Source organism: Macroventuria anomochaeta (assembly GCF_010093625.1).
Source record: "Macroventuria anomochaeta strain CBS 525.71 unplaced genomic scaffold BU25scaffold_1, whole genome shotgun sequence".
Classification (NCBI taxonomy): domain Eukaryota; kingdom Fungi; phylum Ascomycota; class Dothideomycetes; order Pleosporales; family Didymellaceae; genus Macroventuria; species Macroventuria anomochaeta.
This window is the reverse complement of record NW_022985362.1, coordinates 85,683-105,125: the sequence shown is the minus strand read 5'-3', so window position 1 is coordinate 105,125 and position 19,443 is coordinate 85,683. Positions and strand designations below refer to the sequence as shown.

The following is a 19,443-nucleotide window of genomic DNA, read 5'->3' as shown; positions in this document are numbered from 1 at the left end:
TCATACCTGACCTGCCGTATTCTGCTGTTTGTTTTCCGAAGCCGGACTCGCTGACCAGTACCGTGGCTCCGTATCGCTGCCCCAGCCCGGGATGTAAGCTTGCGCTGCGCTCTACTCGTAGGCTTGCAGTAGACTGCAGCAGACCACAACCACGCACACGATTTGCCACCTTGTAGGCGTGCTGGACAACGTGCAGCACCGCTACTGCAGGTTGCATGCGGCCAGACTTGCCGTGACCCACCACTCTGTACCTGTTCCTGAACTCTCTCACGGCGGTGTGGAGCGACAGCAGCATCCCCCACAGACAACACACCCTCGTCCTCCTATTTCCAGCTACTGCGCCTATGGGGATTTGTGCATTTGCTTCAAAGCGGGCCCTGGTCCCACGGCGTGTGGGTATCTCGCTCGTGGGTCTGCGGATGGCATCCGTTGATGTGCAGAAACTGGGCAATGTCAACTGAAGCAGCAGGGTACTCTCGTAGACACCTCACTCTGTTGGACAACACACGATGCCAGCCTCACCATCGTGCCATCATTCAGTCGGTGAGTGCCCGATGCCATCAAATCCATACCACCGTGTAACCAGAGCAAGGAAGACGACGGAAGGGAAGATCGCGCACAGGTACCTGTTCTCACAACCAGTTCATGTCACATCTGTAGCGTGCATCTGACTCCCGTCGTGAAAATTTTCCTAAACAACAACAACACATGTATGGTGAGCTGCGCCTGATTCGTCCAATATCTATTGAGTCGCTATACACCACCATCCTCGTCGCGTACACCGCTCTGTTTTGACATCGCGTGTCTCGGGCAAGTGTACCAACCAGCGCTCTTGCCAGACACACAACACCAACGAGGCTTCATCCTCTCACAACATTTTCGCCTCACCGCCTTTCACCGCTCCACGTTCAACAACACAACCAACAATATGCCTGCCGCGTCCCTCGATACTGCACGATGGACGGCGTCTGAGGTCGTGCTGCTCGACATTGGTGAGTAATCGCAGCTGCTCTCGAGTCTTTCATGCTGGGGCGAAAACCACTGCAACCAGACTCCAGCATCCCAGCCTCTGCGATGCACGCAGCCTCGCTGCGTCGGTCTGGCCAGTGAATTCTCGGGTCATTGCAGACTTCCAGAATGCACTGTTGCTCACGCTGTTTCGCTGCCGTCGCCTGGTTGTTACCCCAGACTTTGCTCACGCCACGGTTGTCCCAGCCATCCACGAGTCTCAATTGCGCCCAGCGTTCGCAACGTTACTCAGAACCAGGCTAACCACACCGCTTTCGTATCGTAGAGGGAACCATCTCGAGTATCTCCTTTGTCAAGGATGTCATGGTAAGCTCCTCTTTGTTCTGCTGTCAGACTCCACGCTCTTTCTCGTCGTCTCGAGGAGACGCCAACCCCGCGTTTGGAACGCTTAGTCAAGATCATCAACACCAAGACCAGTCGAGATCATTGCGGCCCGCGCTTCCATTCCACTGGTGACTTTCGGCACTTTTCCAAGCCACTCAATTCTCCTTCGCGTGGTCTGACTGCTTTTCCTTATCCTGAACCTGCCACCTCTGGGAGATCTTGGACATTTCCGTCATCTGTCACGCGACGCACGTTGCTGGGGTGGAGCCCCCCTTTCTGCGACTCGCAGCTCACGATAGCCGCAGTACCCGTATGCCCTTGATCGTCTCAGGAGATTAGCACGCGACTCATGGTCCGACTCGGACTTTCAAAACCTTATTGTGGGGTTCCCAGCGGAGACTAAGCAGGACGCCGATTCTCTCCTTGCTCACGTGGAGGATTTGACGCGACGAGATGTCAAAGCTGTGTACCTGAAGCAGCTCCAAGGTAGGGAAACATCGTTGACTTCTGTGCAACGTGTCGGCATGTCCGTTCTGGTCGCTGTCGCACACAGCCTTGAATGCCTCCAGGGATCACCGAGTGCGATATCGTGCTGCCCTAATGCGGTAGTGGACATCGACGACAGGTGACTCGGTCCTGCATTACCACCGATAGCATCATTGCTGCGACTGCTATGTTTGTCCCAGCGGACCATGAGGGTGCTCGCCTATCTTCGTCAGCTGGCGGTGCTCACCGTCCGCCAGGAGAGTCTGGCTGTGTACGGCAGCGATCACTACGCCTATGCCCATGTTGACACATCTTGCATCGAATTGCCTAATCAGGCTCCGCTATGAGATCACAAAGAGACTCAGCAGACCACGCAAACCCACCGACTGAACTAACGATACGCAGGACACCTCTGGAAGACCGGCTTTACGGAGGGAGACCTGAAGACCCCGCTCTTCACCGACGTCGTCCCCACGCTCACGGCATGGAAGACCTCCGGGCGCACACTTGCTATCTTCTCTTCTGGCAGCGTACAAGCTCAGCTCCAGTTCTTCTCTTACGTAGAGGACGGCCCGACGACCAAAGATGTCAAGCCACTGTTCTCTGCGCACTACGACACGGTGAAGGCGGGTCCAAAGCTGGAGAAAGCCTCATATGAGAAGATCTGCCGTGAGATGGGCGTGGATGTGAAAAAGATCACTTTCTTGACCGACAACGTGAAAGGTACGTTGTCATCACCCCAGAGTGCCTCAATCTACCCGAGACCGCTACACTATCCGGTTGATCCTCACCACCCTACACCCCACGCACCGCCCTTCATCAGGACAACGCATCTCCACCAGCATCCCTTACCCAAGCACAATCCCAATCCGAAACATCGGCCAAGCCTCGCCCTTGTCTACCAACGACGTTTGATTACCCGACCCCGCACTTCGGCACATCATCAAACTCAAAGACCTCTTGCTGACTTTACTTTACAGAGGCTGAAGCTGCGACCGCAGCGGGTGTTTATGCTGTCGTTGTTGACCGCCCTGGTAACGCGCCGTTGTCGGAGGAGTCCAAGGGGACGTATCCCATGATCACGTCGTTGACAGATCTGCCCGCTTTCTCGTAGAAGAGCCGAGCAGATCCAGGAAGACGAGAGCTGGTAACCGACACCGGCGAGTACAAACAGTAAGGGCAATTGGGCAGGCAAGACCGCACATGTCTCAGCCTCAGATAGCTGGCGATCAAACGATCAAACTACTAGACCATACTAGAACCACCAGAAGCCGTCTACAATAGACAACTTCAACCCCATTCCTCTCGCCTAAATCCGCATTCCTCACACGTCTCCCTCCCCTCATCTCCAAACATATCTTCCAACCCCCACCACACTCACGTGTTCGCTCCCGCTCGGAACACCGCGATGAAGGAGCGGTGCTACGGAGTCTGTGGAATGCGCCATTAATCACCCCAGCCATTCTGTAACACGTTTCAACACGTCCTCCGCTGTCGTTCATTCCGAATCCGTCAAGGTATGCGGAGCCGAAAGAATGGAGACGAAAGAATGGACGCGAGAGGGCGAAACGGAGAGTGTTTTAGTTGGCGGGGTCGGTTGGTGGATGTTGATGTCAACAGCGGTCTAAACATGCAGCTGTGTATGGCGTGCTTGAGAGGCTGAAAGTTGCACTTGGGTTGCTAGAGTGGCATCACTAGTTTCTGGTGTGAGGATACTTGTCACTTGTAACTTGTCACTTGTCCTTTGTGGTGCGTGTACGACCTGCTTAGCAAGGGCGGCTCTCGTAGCTATGCGTCACAGCCAGTCATCTTGAAGGAGTCACTTAGGGTCGCCCAGCCGCACAAGGCTTGTTGCATGTGTACTTCGTAGGATTGTAGGATGGCTTTTATGTCTCAGTGAGTGACAGGTGTCAGTTGTGTATTGATCGTACGCGGTGTCTGAGACATACAGCTAGTCGCCAGAATGGTGTGAGGAGGCTGATAAATATCGTTAGATACCTGGCCTAGCATGATAGAAGAAGTGGGGTAATGGGTATGTGTGTTTCATTGGATAGTTTGGATATCATCTGTCGTGTAAGCCAACCAAAGCTTCAATTGCTTGTGCCAGCGTTCGCAGAGTTTATGCTCCGTTCATGTCCTTGTCCATCGCTCTTTCTCATGTCTCTCTACCTAATACTATCTACAATGGCGGACTCTCAGGCCGATCAATAGCCAGCCCAAAGTAGTAGTCCGTGAGCGCATTCATCTCATCACCAAATGTCGTGTCCACATCCTCCAGTCTCTCCAGATATGACTCTTTCCCGAACCTCTTGAGCGCAGGTACATCCAGCGGGCTACCAGAACCCATAGGCTTCTGGTCACATTCGTAGCCCAGAGCGCCGATGTTCCAGACCCCTCCGCAAGAGCCACAGTCAAGTGTCGTCGTATGTCCAGTGATGTAACTCGCGCCGCCGCATCGGAAGCAAGTGAATGAGCACCGCTCGCAGAGGGCCGCGCTGTCTGCGTCTTTAGATGGAAAGGCTGGGCGGCTGCAATATGTGCATTTGAGCTTGCCTGGAACGATTTGTGGGGTCTCGTCGAGCCACTGTCGGCGGAGCTCATCGGGTATGCGGTCTTGACTCCGCCCTGAATCGCCAACTTCCTCGAATGTGGTGACGTTGATGCTGTCGGAGCATCCTGAAAGAGCGCACTGTAGCCCTTTTGCTGTAGCCATGTTCTGGAACTCGAAGGCTTGATCGCGCAAAGAGTCCGTGTAGGTATCCTCACTTCGGTCAAAAGGTCCTTCGTAGTTGGGCCCTTGGATGACTTGCTGCTTGGGGAGGCCACCCATAGGTGCCAACCGCAGCTGCCCAGTCTCAAGCCATTTGCGTGCTTCTGCAGCCGCAGTGTCGGTAGGCACAGGAGATGTTGCGTCAATGTCCATACCAGCATCCACATCTTCGTCGTCTTTGCCGCGGTAAGGATGGTATTGAAGCTTATCTGCGTCTTTGAGAAGAATGTCATCTCTGCCGACCTCGAGAACGTTTGCAGTGCCGTTGACTTCGCCGAGAACGAGTTTGCTGTGGTCAGTAGTAAAGGCTCCCGACATGATACCAGAATTGGTGGTGATTAAGTCTCTGATGTACGCATCTTCATGCGATCGAGTGACATCCCAAATCTTGACGACCCCATCTGATGAACCGGAGTAAAGTCGCCTTGCGTTTTGCCCCCATGACAAGAAGCGTACACCAGTATCTGTCCTCTCGTGAGGTACACCATCCTGTAAAGGCATCAGGGAGCTTCCGTGAGGTAGGGTGTAGAGTAGTCTGTCCGGTCTGCGCAAGTCCCACACGTAGGAGCGCCCATCTGTGCATCCAGCTGCGATCAGATTCTCGTCATACGGACTGCATCATGTTAGCTTGCGCCTACAATAGTGTCAAACATATGAACTTACCACCAGACAACATCGTTCATATCAAAAGCTTTGCATTCGAGCTCAAGCGGGCAAATAAGCTTAGGATCAGAACCACCCTTCGTGCCCTTCGTGGTATAGAAACGGACAACCGAGCGAGTACCTCTGTTAACGTTGCCATTTGCAACACATCCAACAGCAAAGAGGCTCTGAAATCTCGGTGCTGGGTTAAAGGCAACGTCAAAGACATTGCGGCTAGAGCCATAGACTTGGAGGCTCGTTTGAGTTTCCACGTCCCACAGACAAATGTCTCCTGATGTATGCAAACCACTATCTTCGCGAATATACGCGCCAAAGCCTGCAAGCAGCAATTGACCAGTCGGGTCGAACTTCAGCGCAGTAGCGGACATGTTGAGATTGGGACGGTTCAAAGCTTTCGCAGAGGCGAAATTCTTGACATCAGGTCGCCAATGTTTGTCGTAGACTGTTTCCTCGTCAAAGAAAACAAGCTTGATCGATTTGTCGGTTGTTCGTTTCGTTGCGGTGGCGATGATACCATTGAAGTTTTGGTTCACTGCCAGAATGTCCACTGGCGCTTTGTGCCCCAACTGCCGAACCATTTGCGGTTGTGTGGAGCCTGCTGTTACGTTCCAGATGCAGACTGTCTCGTCGTAACCGGCGGAATACATCAACTTTCCAGATGGTGAGAAAGCCACCGAACTGACAGTGGTGTAAAGCTTGGGATCTTGGGACACGTACATAGCGTGCGTCGAGTTAGCACCAGCCTCAGTCTTTGGGCGCGCTATGAAGTGTTCTCCTAGCTCATGGATGTTGCCGTTGGTAGTATCGCCATACATAAGCACATTGGGCCTATTGTACTGCATGGAGTCCGAATCAGTGACTGCGACAGCCCCTGCTGCAAAGTACTGACCATCAGGGGACCAGGCCACAGTATGTAGGTCACTCGAAGCTCCAGTCCACGTGGATTTGGGTCCCAAAGTATCCATACGCTGGTCCTTGGTTTGGTATGTCAGTGGCGTTGATGCTGCTTGCCAGCCTCTTCTTGAGTGCTGTCCAAGCTCACGCTGACGAATGAGGGACGGTACCGACACCTTCTGGATGCTGCTGAAATTTGTGCTTGGCTTAGGCAATGCAAAACGCTGTATCTGGGGCACATCTGACACCTTACCCGCAGCGGCATCTTCGAGGAAGAATTTTATGCTTTGAGCATCCCGAGAATGAAGATGGCGACCAATCTCATGGGCCAGCTTTTGTAATCGCGGTTCAGCGAGGTCCTTGAAAATTGTGCGCAGGTGCCTTCTGTACGTGCTATGGCGCGTCTGTCGGCCTGGAGGAATGACTTTCGCGAAAACTTTCTCAACTGTTTGTAGTTCTGCTGGGCTAAAGTCCACATGCAAAACCACACCTTGCCAGTCTTGAATGCTCCATTGATCCCAAATCCATTGTTCAGATTCGTCACGCATGGCAAGACGTTGTGACCATGATAAGTATGGCACGCGTTCTTGCTGGACATTCCGCGAGCCTCTTTGCAGGGTCAAACCAAGCTGTGCGTCTTTCGAATAGAAATTTATTTCCAGAGGCTTGGTTTGGACCAAGGTGGTCGTACCTGGAGTTATAAGAGTCCTGTCAGCCGGTGACTCTAAGCGTGTGGGCGCTTCATTATTCGGACTGAGGCCAACGGTAGAGTCTTCCTCGTCGACCCACTCCTTCACTCCGCCCTCTGTAGTTCGCAACTTCGGCCATGTATAGTTGACAGGAGCAGCACGTTGTCTTCTCTGTCTTTGAGGCGCTGAATCCGTGCCAGAGGAGTCATCGTTATCTCTGACCTGCTGCACAGCTCTTGGCCTGCCAACATGGTGTTGGCGCAGTGCTCCACTGATGCCCAGATCGACAACCTGCTTGCGGACTCGAGGGCCTTCGGCGTTCGCATGTACTAGGGCCCAATCGATTGTGGCTTCTGCGGCGAATCTTGGAGGCAGATTTAGTGTTGGTGGATCTTGCGACCGATCTCGCTTGTTCAGTGTTTGTGAATAGCGCGATTGTAACTGCACATAGCTGCACCCTGGTATGTCTTTCGCGAACTCTTTGGCGACGTCTGCCCATTTGAGTCTCTTCACTTCTTTCAAAAAGATGAGAAGATGATCTGCCTTCTTGGTAGCACTTTCTGCATTCGTCTCGTTCAGCGGCTTAGTCGGGGCTGGAGCAGGCGGCGATACGGGCTTGGGCACTTGTAGTGAGGTTGGACTTTGCTGCACTTTGCGAGGAGATTGTCTCACAGGAAGCTCTAAAACCGCACTGTCTCCATGGCCGTGGTCAACGCTCACAACCGTGGGCACCGGTTCTTGAGGTAGCGGTGATCTTGAAGTCTGATGCACCCGCACAGCAGTTGCAGATTTGTTTCCAGGTGGAGAAGGTGACACAACCTCCATCTTATCACCCTCAAGCGGGTCTGAATCGATGACCATAGCTGACACGCTCTCAGGAGGTGTCAGACCAGGACTGGGAAGGCCTGTCGCGGCGTCGTCTTGAGGCAGGCGACCAATGAACAGCGGTCGAGGCGCTTGTACGAGTACGTCGTCCAGGAACGGTATGGGCGAGCCAGAGGGTTTTAGTGCTGAGTTCATGTAGTGAACCGAGGGCACCCCGTTCGTCGATCTGACCTGTGCGCCCAGATTGGTGTTCCGACTTGTCGCCGGAGCGCTATGGGCCTGCACAGGTGCTTTGGCAGCATGTATGCTTGACTGCTTTCCTTTGACCTGCGCTCGTGGTTGTGTGCCATTCCGACCATCTTCTCGCCTGCTGGGTGTTGACAATTTCCTTTTCTTTGAGCCGCGTTCTACGCCTTTTATTCCCTTTGTGATGCCTGTAGTAGTAGTTTGTGCTTGGGCACAGCCGATCGAGGTCGATGCATTGCGCCCCATGCTCGCGGACGTTGTGGCGACTGCTGGTCTGCTCAAACTTGCAGGTGTAGTCGTTATCGAAGTGCGGGTACGGTTCGATTGTGCGCCTGCAGATTGTCTGAGCTGGGCATTGGCTGTGCTGTCTGGCAGGAGAACTGGGGTCGTTGACCATCGCACCGCAGGCGTTGGAGCTTTGGGCGATCGAGAAGTAGGAAGTAAAGGCGGTGCCGCTTTCGGCATTACCGGAGCGATATGAGAGGAAATGATCCCTTCATCTTCACTATCGATATCGGAATCGACGGTCAGGTCTATCACCACTGGTACCATGTCTTGTCGCTATGCTTGTCAGTAGCTGCTGCCTGGATAGGCGTAACAGATCAACTTGGCGCGTGTTCCGTGATAGACAGATCTATCAAAAGCAACACAACAAGGTCTATAACTTACCTCAAAGCTATCAAGGGCAGATTGCCTGAACGACGCGTCCATACGTGTGGCGGTGTTTGTCGCGTAAAGTGGAGAGCGGCCCGCGCCACTGTGGGGCCACACTAGCGCGTCGAGCTCGACTCTGGAGAAACCCATTCACTCTAACGTTCACCACTGAGACCCTGTTGAACTGGCAGTTCCTGTGCGAATGTTTTTCCAAGTCTCAGTGTGTTTCATGAAGTTACGTCCGGAACGTGAGGAAAGAAGTCTCGAGTAACTCATCAACTCCAAGCAAGAGCCGCCCAGGTTGGTGAGCATCAATTTTGATAGCCTTCGTTTAACTTCTCGATTCGGCAACTGCCATAGCGTGTGAATCTACAGCTTCTCACCCTTGGCCTCCATATCCCCATTCCTCTCATGCTGACTATCTGTCACCGCCAATCCAGCAACCGCAACCTCCTCACCAGGCGCAACATCCTGCGGCACAGGAGGGCCACTGAAATCCTTCCTGCCGCGAATGATGTACCAAATCAGACTAATCAGCGCAAACCCAGCAAATACCACACTTGCGTAGTTCATTGTCGCTGGCTCGACCGGCAAGCTGACCGGCATGCAGAACAGCACCAGCGCCAAGCAAATCCAGACTATCATCGCGACGTTGATCGCATAACCGAAGCGACCGAGTGAGAACGACGAGTTCCTGACAGCCTGACGCCCTCGGATGACCGAGATCAAGATAGGCATGCCGTAGCTGGCCGACAAGCAGATCGTTGCAACGCCGGTGAACGAGTTGAACGCAGCGGAGGAACCGAAGAAGATAAGCCCAAGGAGGCAGTCTACTGCAGTAGAAAGAGCGAGGGCCGCAAGTGGGATATCGTACCTCTTTGACACCTTCTTCCAGATCCTCGATCCAGGAATCGCGCCGTCGCGGGCGAAAGCGTATGTGCACCGAGACGCCGCAGTGAGTGCACCGACTCCGGCGAAGAACAGGATGCCCAGGATCAAAAAGAGAAGTCCAAAACCTCCAGCAGCAGATCCAGTTACGGTCTTGAAGAGGAGACCGATGGGCTGTCCGTTGGCAACCTCAAGGAGTAGCTGTACGTCTGGCAAAACGAAGAGGATCGGGATGAGGTAGATGACACCTGTCACACCCGCAGCTGCAACTGACAGGACGATGGCCTTTGGAACCTCACGTTCGGGAAATTGCACTTCTTCGCACATGGCTGCCACCATTCCGTATCCCGTCAACACGTACGCGCCCTGAAGGAGACCAACGAAGAACGCCCATCCACTCGGCCTGGAAATCGTCAGCTTCCGATCCTACGAACGAGACCCGATCTACCCACCACCCACTCGCACTCGCATCATAATGCGTGAATACGAAGTCCGCATCCCTCTTTACGTCCGCCATGGTCAAGAGCGTGATCATGATGATGATGACACTACTCGCCGTCCAGTAAATGCAGATCTTGTTAATCAAATCCAGGTACTTGGCCCCGAAAATGTTAACAAGCATGCAGATCGCCATGACCGCCCAAAACATCAACACCGTCTGCCACTGATTCGGCACAAAATCCTCGTTCCACAGCGTAATCGCGCTCAAAATGAGCTGGCCCCCTGAGAAGTTGATACTCAGCGTGACCGTCCAGTTACCCACAAGAGTCAACCAGCCGGTAACCCAGGAGGTGATGGGCGCCCATTGACGGGTTGATAGCATGGCCGACCAGTAGTAAACGCCTCCCGCAGTTGGATAGACGGCGCAGATTTCGGCCAGCGAGGCCGCGATGCAGAGTGAGATCAGGGAGACGAGGATCCAACCCCAGAGGATGGTGACGGATTGGCCGTCAGTGAGGGTGATATACATGGTCGTAGACAAACCAAACGGTACGGCCATGATGGCGAAGGAGCTGCGTGTGCGTCAGTGAGCACTCCATCTAATCCCATCTCATCAAACAACTCCGATTGCGGACCAGTTCTCAATCGCGTGTATCCAGATTTCTAATGGAAGGATGTAGGAGTCGAAATGCAGACCATGGGAGGTTGGAGGAAATAGTGCACTCACAGTCCCAAAACACTCAACATACTCAAATTCCGTGGCAACTCACTCGCATACCCCATCTTCGCGAGCGCTGCATCAGCGCTGGGATCCTTATTCCCACTCGCGACGCTCGTCTTCCTTTCCGCACCCGTTTGTGTGATACTCGTGCTTCTCTTGTTTGCATCCATCTTGTCTGCCTCAGGCTGTCTCTTTCTTTGCTGTCGTGATAAGCCACCCGGCTCCGGCTTTGCGCTGCAATGCGACGATGCGACACTCTACAGGAGATTCGATGTTGCGCAACGTGGTGTGCGATGTGAAGTTGACCGCACGTGGGAGAACGGCCGCTCTAAGTATGCAGACGGAAGAGGGAAGCGCAGTATTGATAACACGAGAGACGTCGCGTGCAGAAAAGCCACACGAAAGCGCCAAACTACTCAGCTGCGGGGAACCCACAAAGCAGTTAGAGTCCAGGCGGAGTCCAGATCGCGGGCGTATGAGGGAGCTAAAAGGCTGCTAAACTGCTGATGTGGATGCGCTCTTTAGAGGCTCCGCGCGCACAAAGTGCGGATCTCGATGCACGCGACTACAGCGTGCATTTGACATCTGCAGGGCCTCACGCATATCTCACAAGCAATCTTGATCTTATCGTGGCCTGGAGTATCAGCCGAGGTCTTGTCTCGCGCGTAGTTCGTTGTCTAGGTTGATTCGAGCAGCCTATCAAGCCCTCACGGCGCTGTTGTCAAATTGCAGATGTCACCGAGCCAAGCCGTGAACGCCAGGTGCGTCATCTGGGGCCGCGTCAGGGTTGGCCCCCAGCGCGGCCGATTGTCGGAAGTGGCGACGTATCTACGCTATCACATCACTGAGCAGTAGATAGCACGAGCACCGATGAAGGATGAATCATCTTCCATTGATTGTAAAGTCATGATGTTGTACTGAGCAATTGCACTGAGCGAAAGCACCAACGACGCTGATTCTGTCAAAAGACCTCTTCAGATTGGGTATCTTCGCGCATTACTCCTTCTCCTTTACGCCGCGACTCTGCAAGGACATTCGAAAGAGACCCGAGAGCCATGTACATATCCTAGTATGCTGTGTGCTCGACAGGCTCAATCTCCATGGGCGCCTCGCCAAATTCTGTTTCCTCTGACACAACATCTAAGCCCTTCTTCTTCTCCTTCGGCCCCATAGCCCAGTCCAGAAAGTCAAACAAGCTCTCTTTGCTTGCTTTTCCAAGCTCCTCAATGCACTGCTCTGGCGTAATCACATCAGCGATGTTCTGTATGCTCGCCTTCCACCGCTGAGCGCACGATGCCTCAGGCTCAGTGTGCACGACATAGAACTGTCGGTAGGCGCGGCGCATGTCGGCAGACTGCATGGCTGCGTAGTACCCGATCATGTGTGTATTAGCATCTTCCTGGCTGTTCGCAAGGCGGTTAAAGTAGTCGAGAGGTTGGTGCTCAGCGATGACACGCCGCTCGGAAAGGATGGGGTACTTGTCTTGGACAATGCTGAGCGGCTCGATGTGATGATCTTGCTCCATGTAGTTGGTTAATGTGAGTAGTTGGTAGAGTTCGGCGCGGCTACAGCGTAGTGTTTAGCAGATAACGTGTGAGAGTGTTGACGGAATCTTACCTCAGGTAGTCAGGGTTTCCCGCTGCAAGCTCCGCTGAGTTGTCCTCGCACTTCAGGTACAGATACTCCATCAGCTCAGGCCGAACGCAAAGTCGCCAGAGCACACACGCGTCGTCTACCTCCTGCCACGGCGAAACAGGTCCATCCAGGCTACGCAGCTGCTCGATCTTGGCAAAAAAAAGCTTCACGATGCTGAGCGCCAACTGCGGCTTCTGCTCAAAGACGTCGTCGGTGATGTAGATGAAGCCACCGTGGGGAAAGATACCGATACAGTAATGTCGCAATTCTGGCGGATCCGACGAGACACCAACCTCGAAACCAGGGGGTGGCTGCAGGCCAACAGACCACACACGTATCCGCTGCTTAAGCACTTCACCAAAGCCTGGAAGGTTGACATACTGCTCAAAATCCGGATGCACCTGAAACCGTTAGCACGTGTGCAATAAGTCGGGAGTGGTCAACGTACGATGATGATACCTGACTTTCCTTTGGATGTTTCTTGCTGGAACTGACCCCAGGCACCATCATACCAAAGATTTCCAACTTTGACTTCGTGCATCAAAAGCCAACGTGTGATCAGTTCAATGTCTTCTGGATGTTCTTCGGGATGGTACAGTAGCATCGCTCTCTTCTCAAGCATTTCGTCATCACCCGGTGTGCCTGAGTGGAACATCTCGGTGATGTCTAGATTGTAGAACTGCTTAATCTTCGCATTTAGCTGCAAGGCTGATGCAGCAGCTAGTGACTGCTTCGGCAAAACATCCTCAATCGCGAGCGGACTCTGAACAAGCTGTTGCTCAGAAGCCTGTGCTGTATTGCTCACGATATCTGCAGGAGTATGACCAGAAATGTCGATACCGGGCTCGTCTGCGGAATGAGATGGTGCCGTTGGTGCAGGTAATATGCTTTGACCGTTTGGCATGCTAGAGTTCTCCGTCGGGTCTGTCTTTTGGATTAGCGGACTGTGACATATCTTGCAGTCTGTTGACAAGCTTGTGTGTTGTTGAAGATATTGCTACGGGTTAAGCGATGTCGTTCTCATGAAAGCACTTACCGTATTTTCGGAACCGGGGTAACCTCTTAGGATTGATCTGCTCAGGATGGGAGTTCTTCACTGCTCCAAGATATGTGATCCACCCAGTATTTCTGTGCGCAAACCTGCAGGTCTCAGCTGTTCTGGCGCAGCCTCCCGCTCCTTCCAACCAGAAATAGCATGTTATTGGAGGGGTGCCATTCTTTGGTGCCGAGTGATCTGTTGCGAAGCTGCGGACTGGTTCATTACCACGGAGCTTTCCTTTTCGATCGATTTCCACAGCTGGACCGCCCCCTTCCCCATATTGTGGGGCCCAACCGGTATTCTTGTGGGCGAATTGGCATTCTTGTTCGGTTTTGCGACATCCATCTTCGTTTCTCAGCCAAGACGGGCATGTGACCGGTGGATTACCGTACTTCGGCTCAAGTCTGTCTCCCATCTGTTCGCGATGAAATCGAGGTATCTGGTTTGGATCCAATGCTACAGGGCTGTCGAACGGCCTGTCCTTGGGTGTCGCCCATCCAGTGTTCCTATGAGCATAGTCGCATGCTTCTTCTGACTTTAAACAACCAAGCGGATCTCTCAACCAAGAGGAACAAGTGATGCCCTTGTTGGCTTGACTTGGTGGGCCAGAAGACACTGTCTGGCCCGCCACGATCAGGCCTTGATCATTGCTGTTCGTTCGGAGTGGAGTAAGATTCGAAACATCTGGCTCATTTCTGAAAGACTGGCTGCGTGGAAGTTCATGAGGGTTGATAGGGAGGGCTTGGTCGCTGCTCATTCCAGGAGGAGCCCACCCAGTGTTTCGATGAGCGTACTTACATTCAACGGCTGTCCTGGTACAACCCTTCTCCGATCTCAACCAGAAAGGGCATGTCACGGGGGGATTGGCATATTTGGGTGGTCCACCACGAGGCTTCAGGGTTGGGTCTATCCGTACTGGTTGACCCTTGATATCAGCTTCATGCGTCCAGCCTGTGTTCCAATGAGCATATTTGCACACTTCTTCCGATCTGACGCATCCGTGGGGGTCTCTCAGCCAGAAGGAACACGTTATTGGGGGATCCTGAAACTTGAACGGAACTAGGTGCGGTGGTACATCTCGGGCGGCAGAGGTGGCAGAGGCCTCTGGAAGATGCTCAATACGGATCGGCTGCCCGTTGTACTCAGCCCATCCTGTATCTACGTGTGCATACAAGCACTCTTCTGCGGTTCTCTTGCACTGGTCTCCTTTGTACCAGAAGGGACATGTAATTGGTGGCTTGCGGTACTTATGAGGTATCCGTCCATCATAATCGCCTAGTTGGTATGGTCGGCCCTTTGGATCAAATGCTCGATGCATGAAACGACACTTTCGCGCACCGTAAGGGCAATTTGAACTGAGCTTCCAGGCGTTACACATCAACGGCACCTTGTCCACCTCCCAGTCTGCGAGAGGTGCTGAGCCCTCTCCGAGGCCTTGTCGTGGTAGATCATCTGGGTCCTCTTCCCGGACGCGACGATTTGTGATCTCACGACGCCCGTAAAGATCACCAGACGATCTTGATGCTGCCGCTTTGGGTAATGTAGGTGGCGGGCCATTCACAAAATCAAGCGCGCTGAAGTCCGGAGTTCCTTCAGTGCGAGATCGTTTCTCGGCAAGGCTTCGATATTTGAGTTTGTTGTAGTGATTGTCGGTTGACCAAGCTTTCCTCTGCTGCTCCCTGGGTTGGTCGATGATGTTAATCGCGCGGCTCGTTTGCTTTTGTGGTACAGTCCTGATGGCGCGCATGGCACTAGTCGTAGTCACTACAGTGCTGTGAGCCCTCTCTGCTGTGGGTTTTGTAGAGACTGCAGACACCGTTGATCGCTGCTTTGACTTCTCGCGAACCGTGGAGGTCTTCGATGTTGCCTCCAAAGGAGCCGTGGTGGTATTCGGACGCTTTGGCTGGAGTAGAGAATTGCCAGTTGAGCTTCTTGCCGCGCTTCGTTCTGCTTTGCGTTGGGCTCTCTTGTTTCTCCGCAGCTCGCCCATTAACGAGTCGTCGGAAGTCTGGACATCTGAATTTGACTCATCTTCGGAAGATGATTGCTGCAACGGCGCCTTGCGAGCAACAGGAGGCTGCCTTGTAGCAACCAATGTGGCTGGAACTGACGGCCCCTGATTCTCCACAAAGAGACTGTCCCCTGCAGCAGTCCTCGTTCGTACTGAAGCCAAGGGTTCTTCATCGCTACTGTCGTCGTCGGGAACCACTGTACGGTCCCTCCGTTGCAGTCTACGGCGTTTCTTCTCGCGCTTTGCATACTTGCGTTCTTTGGCAGCCTCAGCCCTCTCCTGTGCTGCCTCAAAAGCCGCTATGTTCTTCTCGTTCTCGCGTTGAAAGGCAGCTTCACCTAGCTCTTGTCTGATCTGCTTCCAACTCGAGATGAGATCAGTGCCGTCCAAATTCATAGGAGGCTCCCAAGTACCTGTGGGCAGTCAGTATGCATTGTCACTGTAATGAGGCAGGTTGGCGATGCAAGCCTAGGGTACGCATCTACGATTTGACTTGTTCAAACCAAGCTGTGGTGAGCACTTACAGCTGGTACCATGTTAGTGCTGAAGTTTTTAGGCGTGTTCACAGACGTACTCATGCAGTGGGTAGTCTTCCCATTTGACGAGGTAGCAAGCGTCCTCTTCTGGATTTTCCGCTATGATACAATCTGTATTGTAGAAGATTTCGTCGCCAGCATCAGTAGAAGTGACGGATACTTCATCGGTGTCGTAGTCTTCAACGAGGTCATATCTTGCGGACATGACCTCGTGCAACTTTTCCAAGGCAGACATCTTGATTGGCCAAAATCAAAAGGCGCGGCGTTGAGAAGAGAATTGCCCCTCCAGTGTTCAACGCTCGCCTGGAGGTGCCGAATGCGACTGCGACCCGTTTGCGCCTCTCACAATTGACCGTTCGGTTGACGTGAAATAGTCGAGTTGATAGCTGCTCTGGAATAAGATAGTCTGACGCTAGTGATCCTTAGCGCCAGTTTTGACTTGGCACCTGCCGCAGCTGCTCCACGCATTGCTTTGTCGAGGCAGGAGGCAGCCAAATCACTACACACGAACTACGTCGAAGCACTGTCTTAGCCTTACACCGCCCATACACCACACTCTGCCCACCACCTTCACCGACTACCACTTTAGCGCCAAATCTCGAGCGCTTCCCCCAACTGCGCACCTCCTCCCCCGCTCACCGCAGCCATGGCGAACGACGAATATGACGTGAGTTCCCTGTGCGACATGTGCGCTATTGGTGGCCCATACTGACATGTTGGCTGTAGTTTCTCTTCAAGGGTGCATACTCCCTCTGCGCCTCATGTCCTCGCCCGCTAATACCCAACAGTGGTCCTCATCGGAGACTCAGGTGTCGGTAAATCCAACCTGTTGAGCAGGTTCACCCGTAACGAGTTCAACCTCGACTCCAAGTCGACCATCGGTGTCGAGTTCGCTACCCGTTCGATCCAGGTGGACGCCAAGACGATCAAGGCACAGATTTGGGACACAGCTGGCCAGGAGCGCTACCGCGCCATCACATCGGCGTACTACCGTGGCGCTGTAGGAGCGCTGCTTGTTTACGACATCAGCAAGCACCAGACCTACGAGAACGTTATGAGGTGGCTGAAAGAGCTGCGCGGCTATGCCGACTCGAACATCGTTATCATGCTGGTTGGAAACAAGAGCGATTTGAGGCATCTGCGGGCAGTGCCCACCGAGGAGGCCAAGCAGTTTGCGAGTACGTGTTTCTGGTTCGCGAGATGCGGTTGAATATGCTGGATTATGAACAGCCGCTGACATTGGTCACTTACAGGCGAGAACAACCTCTCGTTCATCGAGACGTCTGCCCTGGACGCCAGCAACGTCGAGCTTGCTTTCCAGAACATTCTTACAGGTATGAGCTCCACGCACTCCCAGCACGCGATATACGACACCTACACAACATACACGACTTTGCATGAAGAACAGGTGGCAGTGTCGTTGGTGTGGATACGAGCACACCGCCACTTATTCGCTATTACCCCTCATGCTGTGCCGCTCGTAATTGAGTCCAAGCATTGCGCTGACAACCACACCAGAAATCTACCGCATCGTCTCCAGCAAGGCACTCGACCAGGGAGAAGGTAGTCAGAACGTCCTCGGCGGCGAGCGCAAGGTCCTCGAGATCAGCAAGTCGGCCGACGCAGAGCAGAAGAAGGGATGCTGCTAGACGGATACACACCCGCGCCCTCCATGACGCACTGCGCTTGCGTCTCACGCACAATCGATGGAGACCTGCGCTTGAGCGTATGAAAGCGCGATGCGCTGCGCTGAACGACCAGATACGCCTGTCATGTGCAAATGTCCACGAGTCATGTCAAGTTTCACGGCGTCCAGGATGTCTCATTTGGTCGATAACCCTCTTTCAACATCTGCTTCCTGTTTCTGCTTCCATTGCAGGCGCTTGGCTGTGCTGGGATGAGCCGGCCTAGAGGTCTGTGTCTTGGTTTCCTGCATGTTGAGGGGTCTTTTCTTTTTAGTTGAAGGTGGTAATGTAACTGTGCTGCTGTATGACAATGCAATGCAGCGTATATCCACTATCATATCTCTGTCCATGCGTCTCACTTGAAGACTGATCGTTGTCTACCCGTCCCCTCTCATTCAAAACCTAGCAGCGTTCATGCGCTTCATTCCTCCAGAGCATTGCGCCCTACTCGTCACGACGAGTTTAATCATTGCCAGCATCCTATCCTCAACGCCTCGAACTTTCGTTTCAAGCACCTCGTTCTGGACCCTCTTACCGTTCTGTTCGAAGACAGCGTACCTCGACGTCCATCACCCACACGCGATCCTACGCCCAAGAATGTCATCCATGCCAATCGCCTCAGAACCTTCGATGCCCCTTGTCCCCACTAACCATATCATTACTAATCTTCTGTACCTCCTCGCTATTCTTGACCCAGGCAGAGCTCGCATCCGTGTACTGCTGCGTCCCAAACTTCTTCACGCACCATTCAAGCACCTTTCCCATCTCTTCTCTAATCCTCTCCTTCAGCCTCCCTTCCTCACTCTCTCCACCCTTCCTCTTCCTCCACCCCTCCACATCATCAACCAACGTCTTCCCCGCTTCAACACCCTCGGCCCCATACACCCACTCCAACAAGCTCTTCTCAATCTCCTTTCCCCCCTTACACTTCTCAGCGACATCCCTACTCAGCCTCTCCTCCTGCTCCCTCTTCTTCGGTACCCACCCCTCAGCTGCATCCCCCACATCGCCCAGCCACAACCGTGCGTTCCGGAAATCGCCCTCGCACCGGTGCAGGATGGAGTGGGTAAGCATGCCTTCCAAAGCGGGCGGGGCTTGCATGTGTCGCACGAGGAAGTGGGCGGAAGGCAGGTCGTGGTTTAGGATGTGCAGGGCGGATTCTAGAGTGGGGTGGAGATTCATGTCCGCTATCTTGCCCGTCAAGGCTTCATTTTTGGCTTTCTGTGGCGCCTGGACAAGGGACGCGTGATGCAGCAACTGCTTTGAGAGAGAGTCGAAGTCGGCTGGCATTATTGTTTCGTTTCTCTGCTTCGTTCTTCGTATTGTTCACCTTTGCTATTCTTTTTTGATTGCTTCGTAAGCGGACCGTCAGTGACTGAATATTTGGATCGAGAGGCTAGGACTTCCGGCATTGAGACTTGTTAGAGTGAATTGGGAATCGCTAAAGGTAGGGTATCTACACATGTGCATGAAACTACAAGTGGCCAAGGCGCGAAAATGTGTGACGTCCGTGACTCCTTTAAGCGCTGAATTGCTGACGTCATGGTAGACCTTACTTTACCATGACCCGCGATCTGGGGTAAGAGTGACGTTGATGTAGTACACCCAAGGCCACGACTACAAATCGTAATAACAGATCGCGTCCGTCGAGCATGATCCATCAGCATAACCATCAGTATATAGTACTCGGCTGTAGCTCTGAGCATTGCTTATTCCAACCGGAAAGGGCACTAGAAACAATAGTAATAGAAATCATAAAGCATTCAATTGAGCTCGCGAATCGTAACACCCATACAGGTGTTGATATATACAATGTCAAAGCCGGTTTTTCAGACCTATCGGCAAAACACTACTAGTACATAGGTCATAGGTGCGTGAAAGGGTCGCAGTCGCCCAACGCCAGGAAA

General features: G+C 53.2%; 6 protein-coding genes across 6 annotated transcripts; 2 read left to right on the top strand and 4 right to left on the bottom strand.

Annotated features, from left to right (window-relative positions):
• Positions 1-928: 928 nt before the first annotated feature.
• BU25DRAFT_328857 (2,3-diketo-5-methylthio-1-phosphopentane phosphatase) lies at positions 929-2,953 on the top strand (the record flags this gene model as incomplete). Its single annotated transcript, XM_033699545.1, has 4 exons — positions 929-992; positions 1,693-1,839; positions 2,245-2,562; positions 2,820-2,953. The coding sequence occupies 4 exons, from the start codon at positions 929-931 to the stop codon at positions 2,951-2,953; spliced, it is 663 nt and encodes a 220-aa protein (XP_033567359.1).
• A 961-nt stretch (positions 2,954-3,914) lies between these two features.
• Positions 3,915-7,743, bottom strand: BU25DRAFT_380305 (WD40 repeat-like protein). The gene is made up of 2 exons (XM_033699627.1): positions 5,273-7,743; positions 3,915-5,222 (listed from the first exon to the last, which is right to left on the bottom strand). Exons 1-2 carry the CDS (start codon positions 7,714-7,716, stop codon positions 4,019-4,021), a joined length of 3,648 nt encoding a protein of 1,215 aa, XP_033567358.1. The 5' UTR covers positions 7,717-7,743; the 3' UTR covers positions 3,915-4,018.
• A 1,023-nt stretch (positions 7,744-8,766) lies between these two features.
• On the bottom strand, positions 8,767-10,751 carry BU25DRAFT_405105 (amino acid permease-like protein). Its single transcript, XM_033699700.1, has 2 exons — positions 9,921-10,751; positions 8,767-9,871 (listed from the first exon to the last, which is right to left on the bottom strand). Exons 1-2 carry the CDS (start codon positions 10,466-10,468, stop codon positions 8,950-8,952), a joined length of 1,470 nt encoding a protein of 489 aa, XP_033567357.1. The 5' UTR covers positions 10,469-10,751; the 3' UTR covers positions 8,767-8,949.
• Positions 10,752-11,488: 737 nt separating this feature from the next.
• On the bottom strand, positions 11,489-16,204 carry BU25DRAFT_355258 (uncharacterized protein). The gene is made up of 5 exons (XM_033699573.1): positions 15,888-16,204; positions 13,302-15,728; positions 12,714-13,189; positions 12,248-12,666; positions 11,489-12,195 (listed from the first exon to the last, which is right to left on the bottom strand). Exons 1-5 carry the CDS (start codon positions 16,084-16,086, stop codon positions 11,697-11,699), a joined length of 4,020 nt encoding a protein of 1,339 aa, XP_033567356.1. The 5' UTR covers positions 16,087-16,204; the 3' UTR covers positions 11,489-11,696.
• Positions 16,205-16,399: 195 nt separating this feature from the next.
• Positions 16,400-17,883, top strand: BU25DRAFT_405101 (ras-related protein rab-like protein-11B). The gene is made up of 5 exons (XM_033699699.1): positions 16,400-16,518; positions 16,578-16,590; positions 16,640-17,029; positions 17,105-17,185; positions 17,370-17,883. The coding sequence occupies exons 1-5, from the start codon at positions 16,498-16,500 to the stop codon at positions 17,498-17,500; spliced, it is 636 nt and encodes a 211-aa protein (XP_033567355.1). The 5' UTR covers positions 16,400-16,497; the 3' UTR covers positions 17,501-17,883.
• Positions 17,884-18,020: 137 nt separating this feature from the next.
• On the bottom strand, positions 18,021-19,007 carry BU25DRAFT_722 (uncharacterized protein). The gene has a single exon (XM_033700220.1). The coding sequence runs from the start codon at positions 18,824-18,826 to the stop codon at positions 18,155-18,157; it is 672 nt and encodes a 223-aa protein (XP_033567354.1). The 5' UTR covers positions 18,827-19,007; the 3' UTR covers positions 18,021-18,154.
• Between the last annotated feature and the right edge of the window lie 436 nt (positions 19,008-19,443).

Excerpts from the sequence above, each read along its gene's own strand:
- BU25DRAFT_380305 (XM_033699627.1), bottom strand. The coding sequence starts at position 7,716 with ATGGTCATCGATTCAGACCCGCTTGAGGGTGATAAGATGGAGGTTGTG. Across the intron at positions 5,223-5,272 it reads ATGAACGATGTTGTCTGGTG|TCCGTATGACGAGAATCTGA; the intron begins GTAAGTTCATAT and ends AACATGATGCAG.
- BU25DRAFT_405105 (XM_033699700.1), bottom strand. The coding sequence starts at position 10,468 with ATGGCCGTACCGTTTGGTTTGTCTACGACCATGTATATCACCCTCACT. Across the intron at positions 9,872-9,920 it reads GATGCGAGTGCGAGTGGGTG|GCCGAGTGGATGGGCGTTCT; the intron begins GTGGGTAGATCG and ends GACGATTTCCAG.
- BU25DRAFT_722 (XM_033700220.1), bottom strand. The coding sequence starts at position 18,826 with ATGCCAGCCGACTTCGACTCTCTCTCAAAGCAGTTGCTGCATCACGCG.
- BU25DRAFT_405101 (XM_033699699.1), top strand. The coding sequence starts at position 16,498 with ATGGCGAACGACGAATATGAC. Across the intron at positions 17,030-17,104 it reads GGAGGCCAAGCAGTTTGCGA|GCGAGAACAACCTCTCGTTC; the intron begins GTACGTGTTTCT and ends GGTCACTTACAG. Across the intron at positions 17,186-17,369 it reads TTTCCAGAACATTCTTACAG|AAATCTACCGCATCGTCTCC; the intron begins GTATGAGCTCCA and ends CAACCACACCAG.
- BU25DRAFT_355258 (XM_033699573.1), bottom strand. The coding sequence starts at position 16,086 with ATGTCTGCCTTGGAAAAGTTGCACGAGGTCATGTCCGCAAGATATGAC. Across the intron at positions 15,729-15,887 it reads AGACTACCCACTGCATGAGT|GTACTTGGGAGCCTCCTATG; the intron begins ACGTCTGTGAAC and ends GACTGCCCACAG. Across the intron at positions 13,190-13,301 it reads ACCCCGGTTCCGAAAATACG|ACCCGACGGAGAACTCTAGC; the intron begins GTAAGTGCTTTC and ends TCCAAAAGACAG.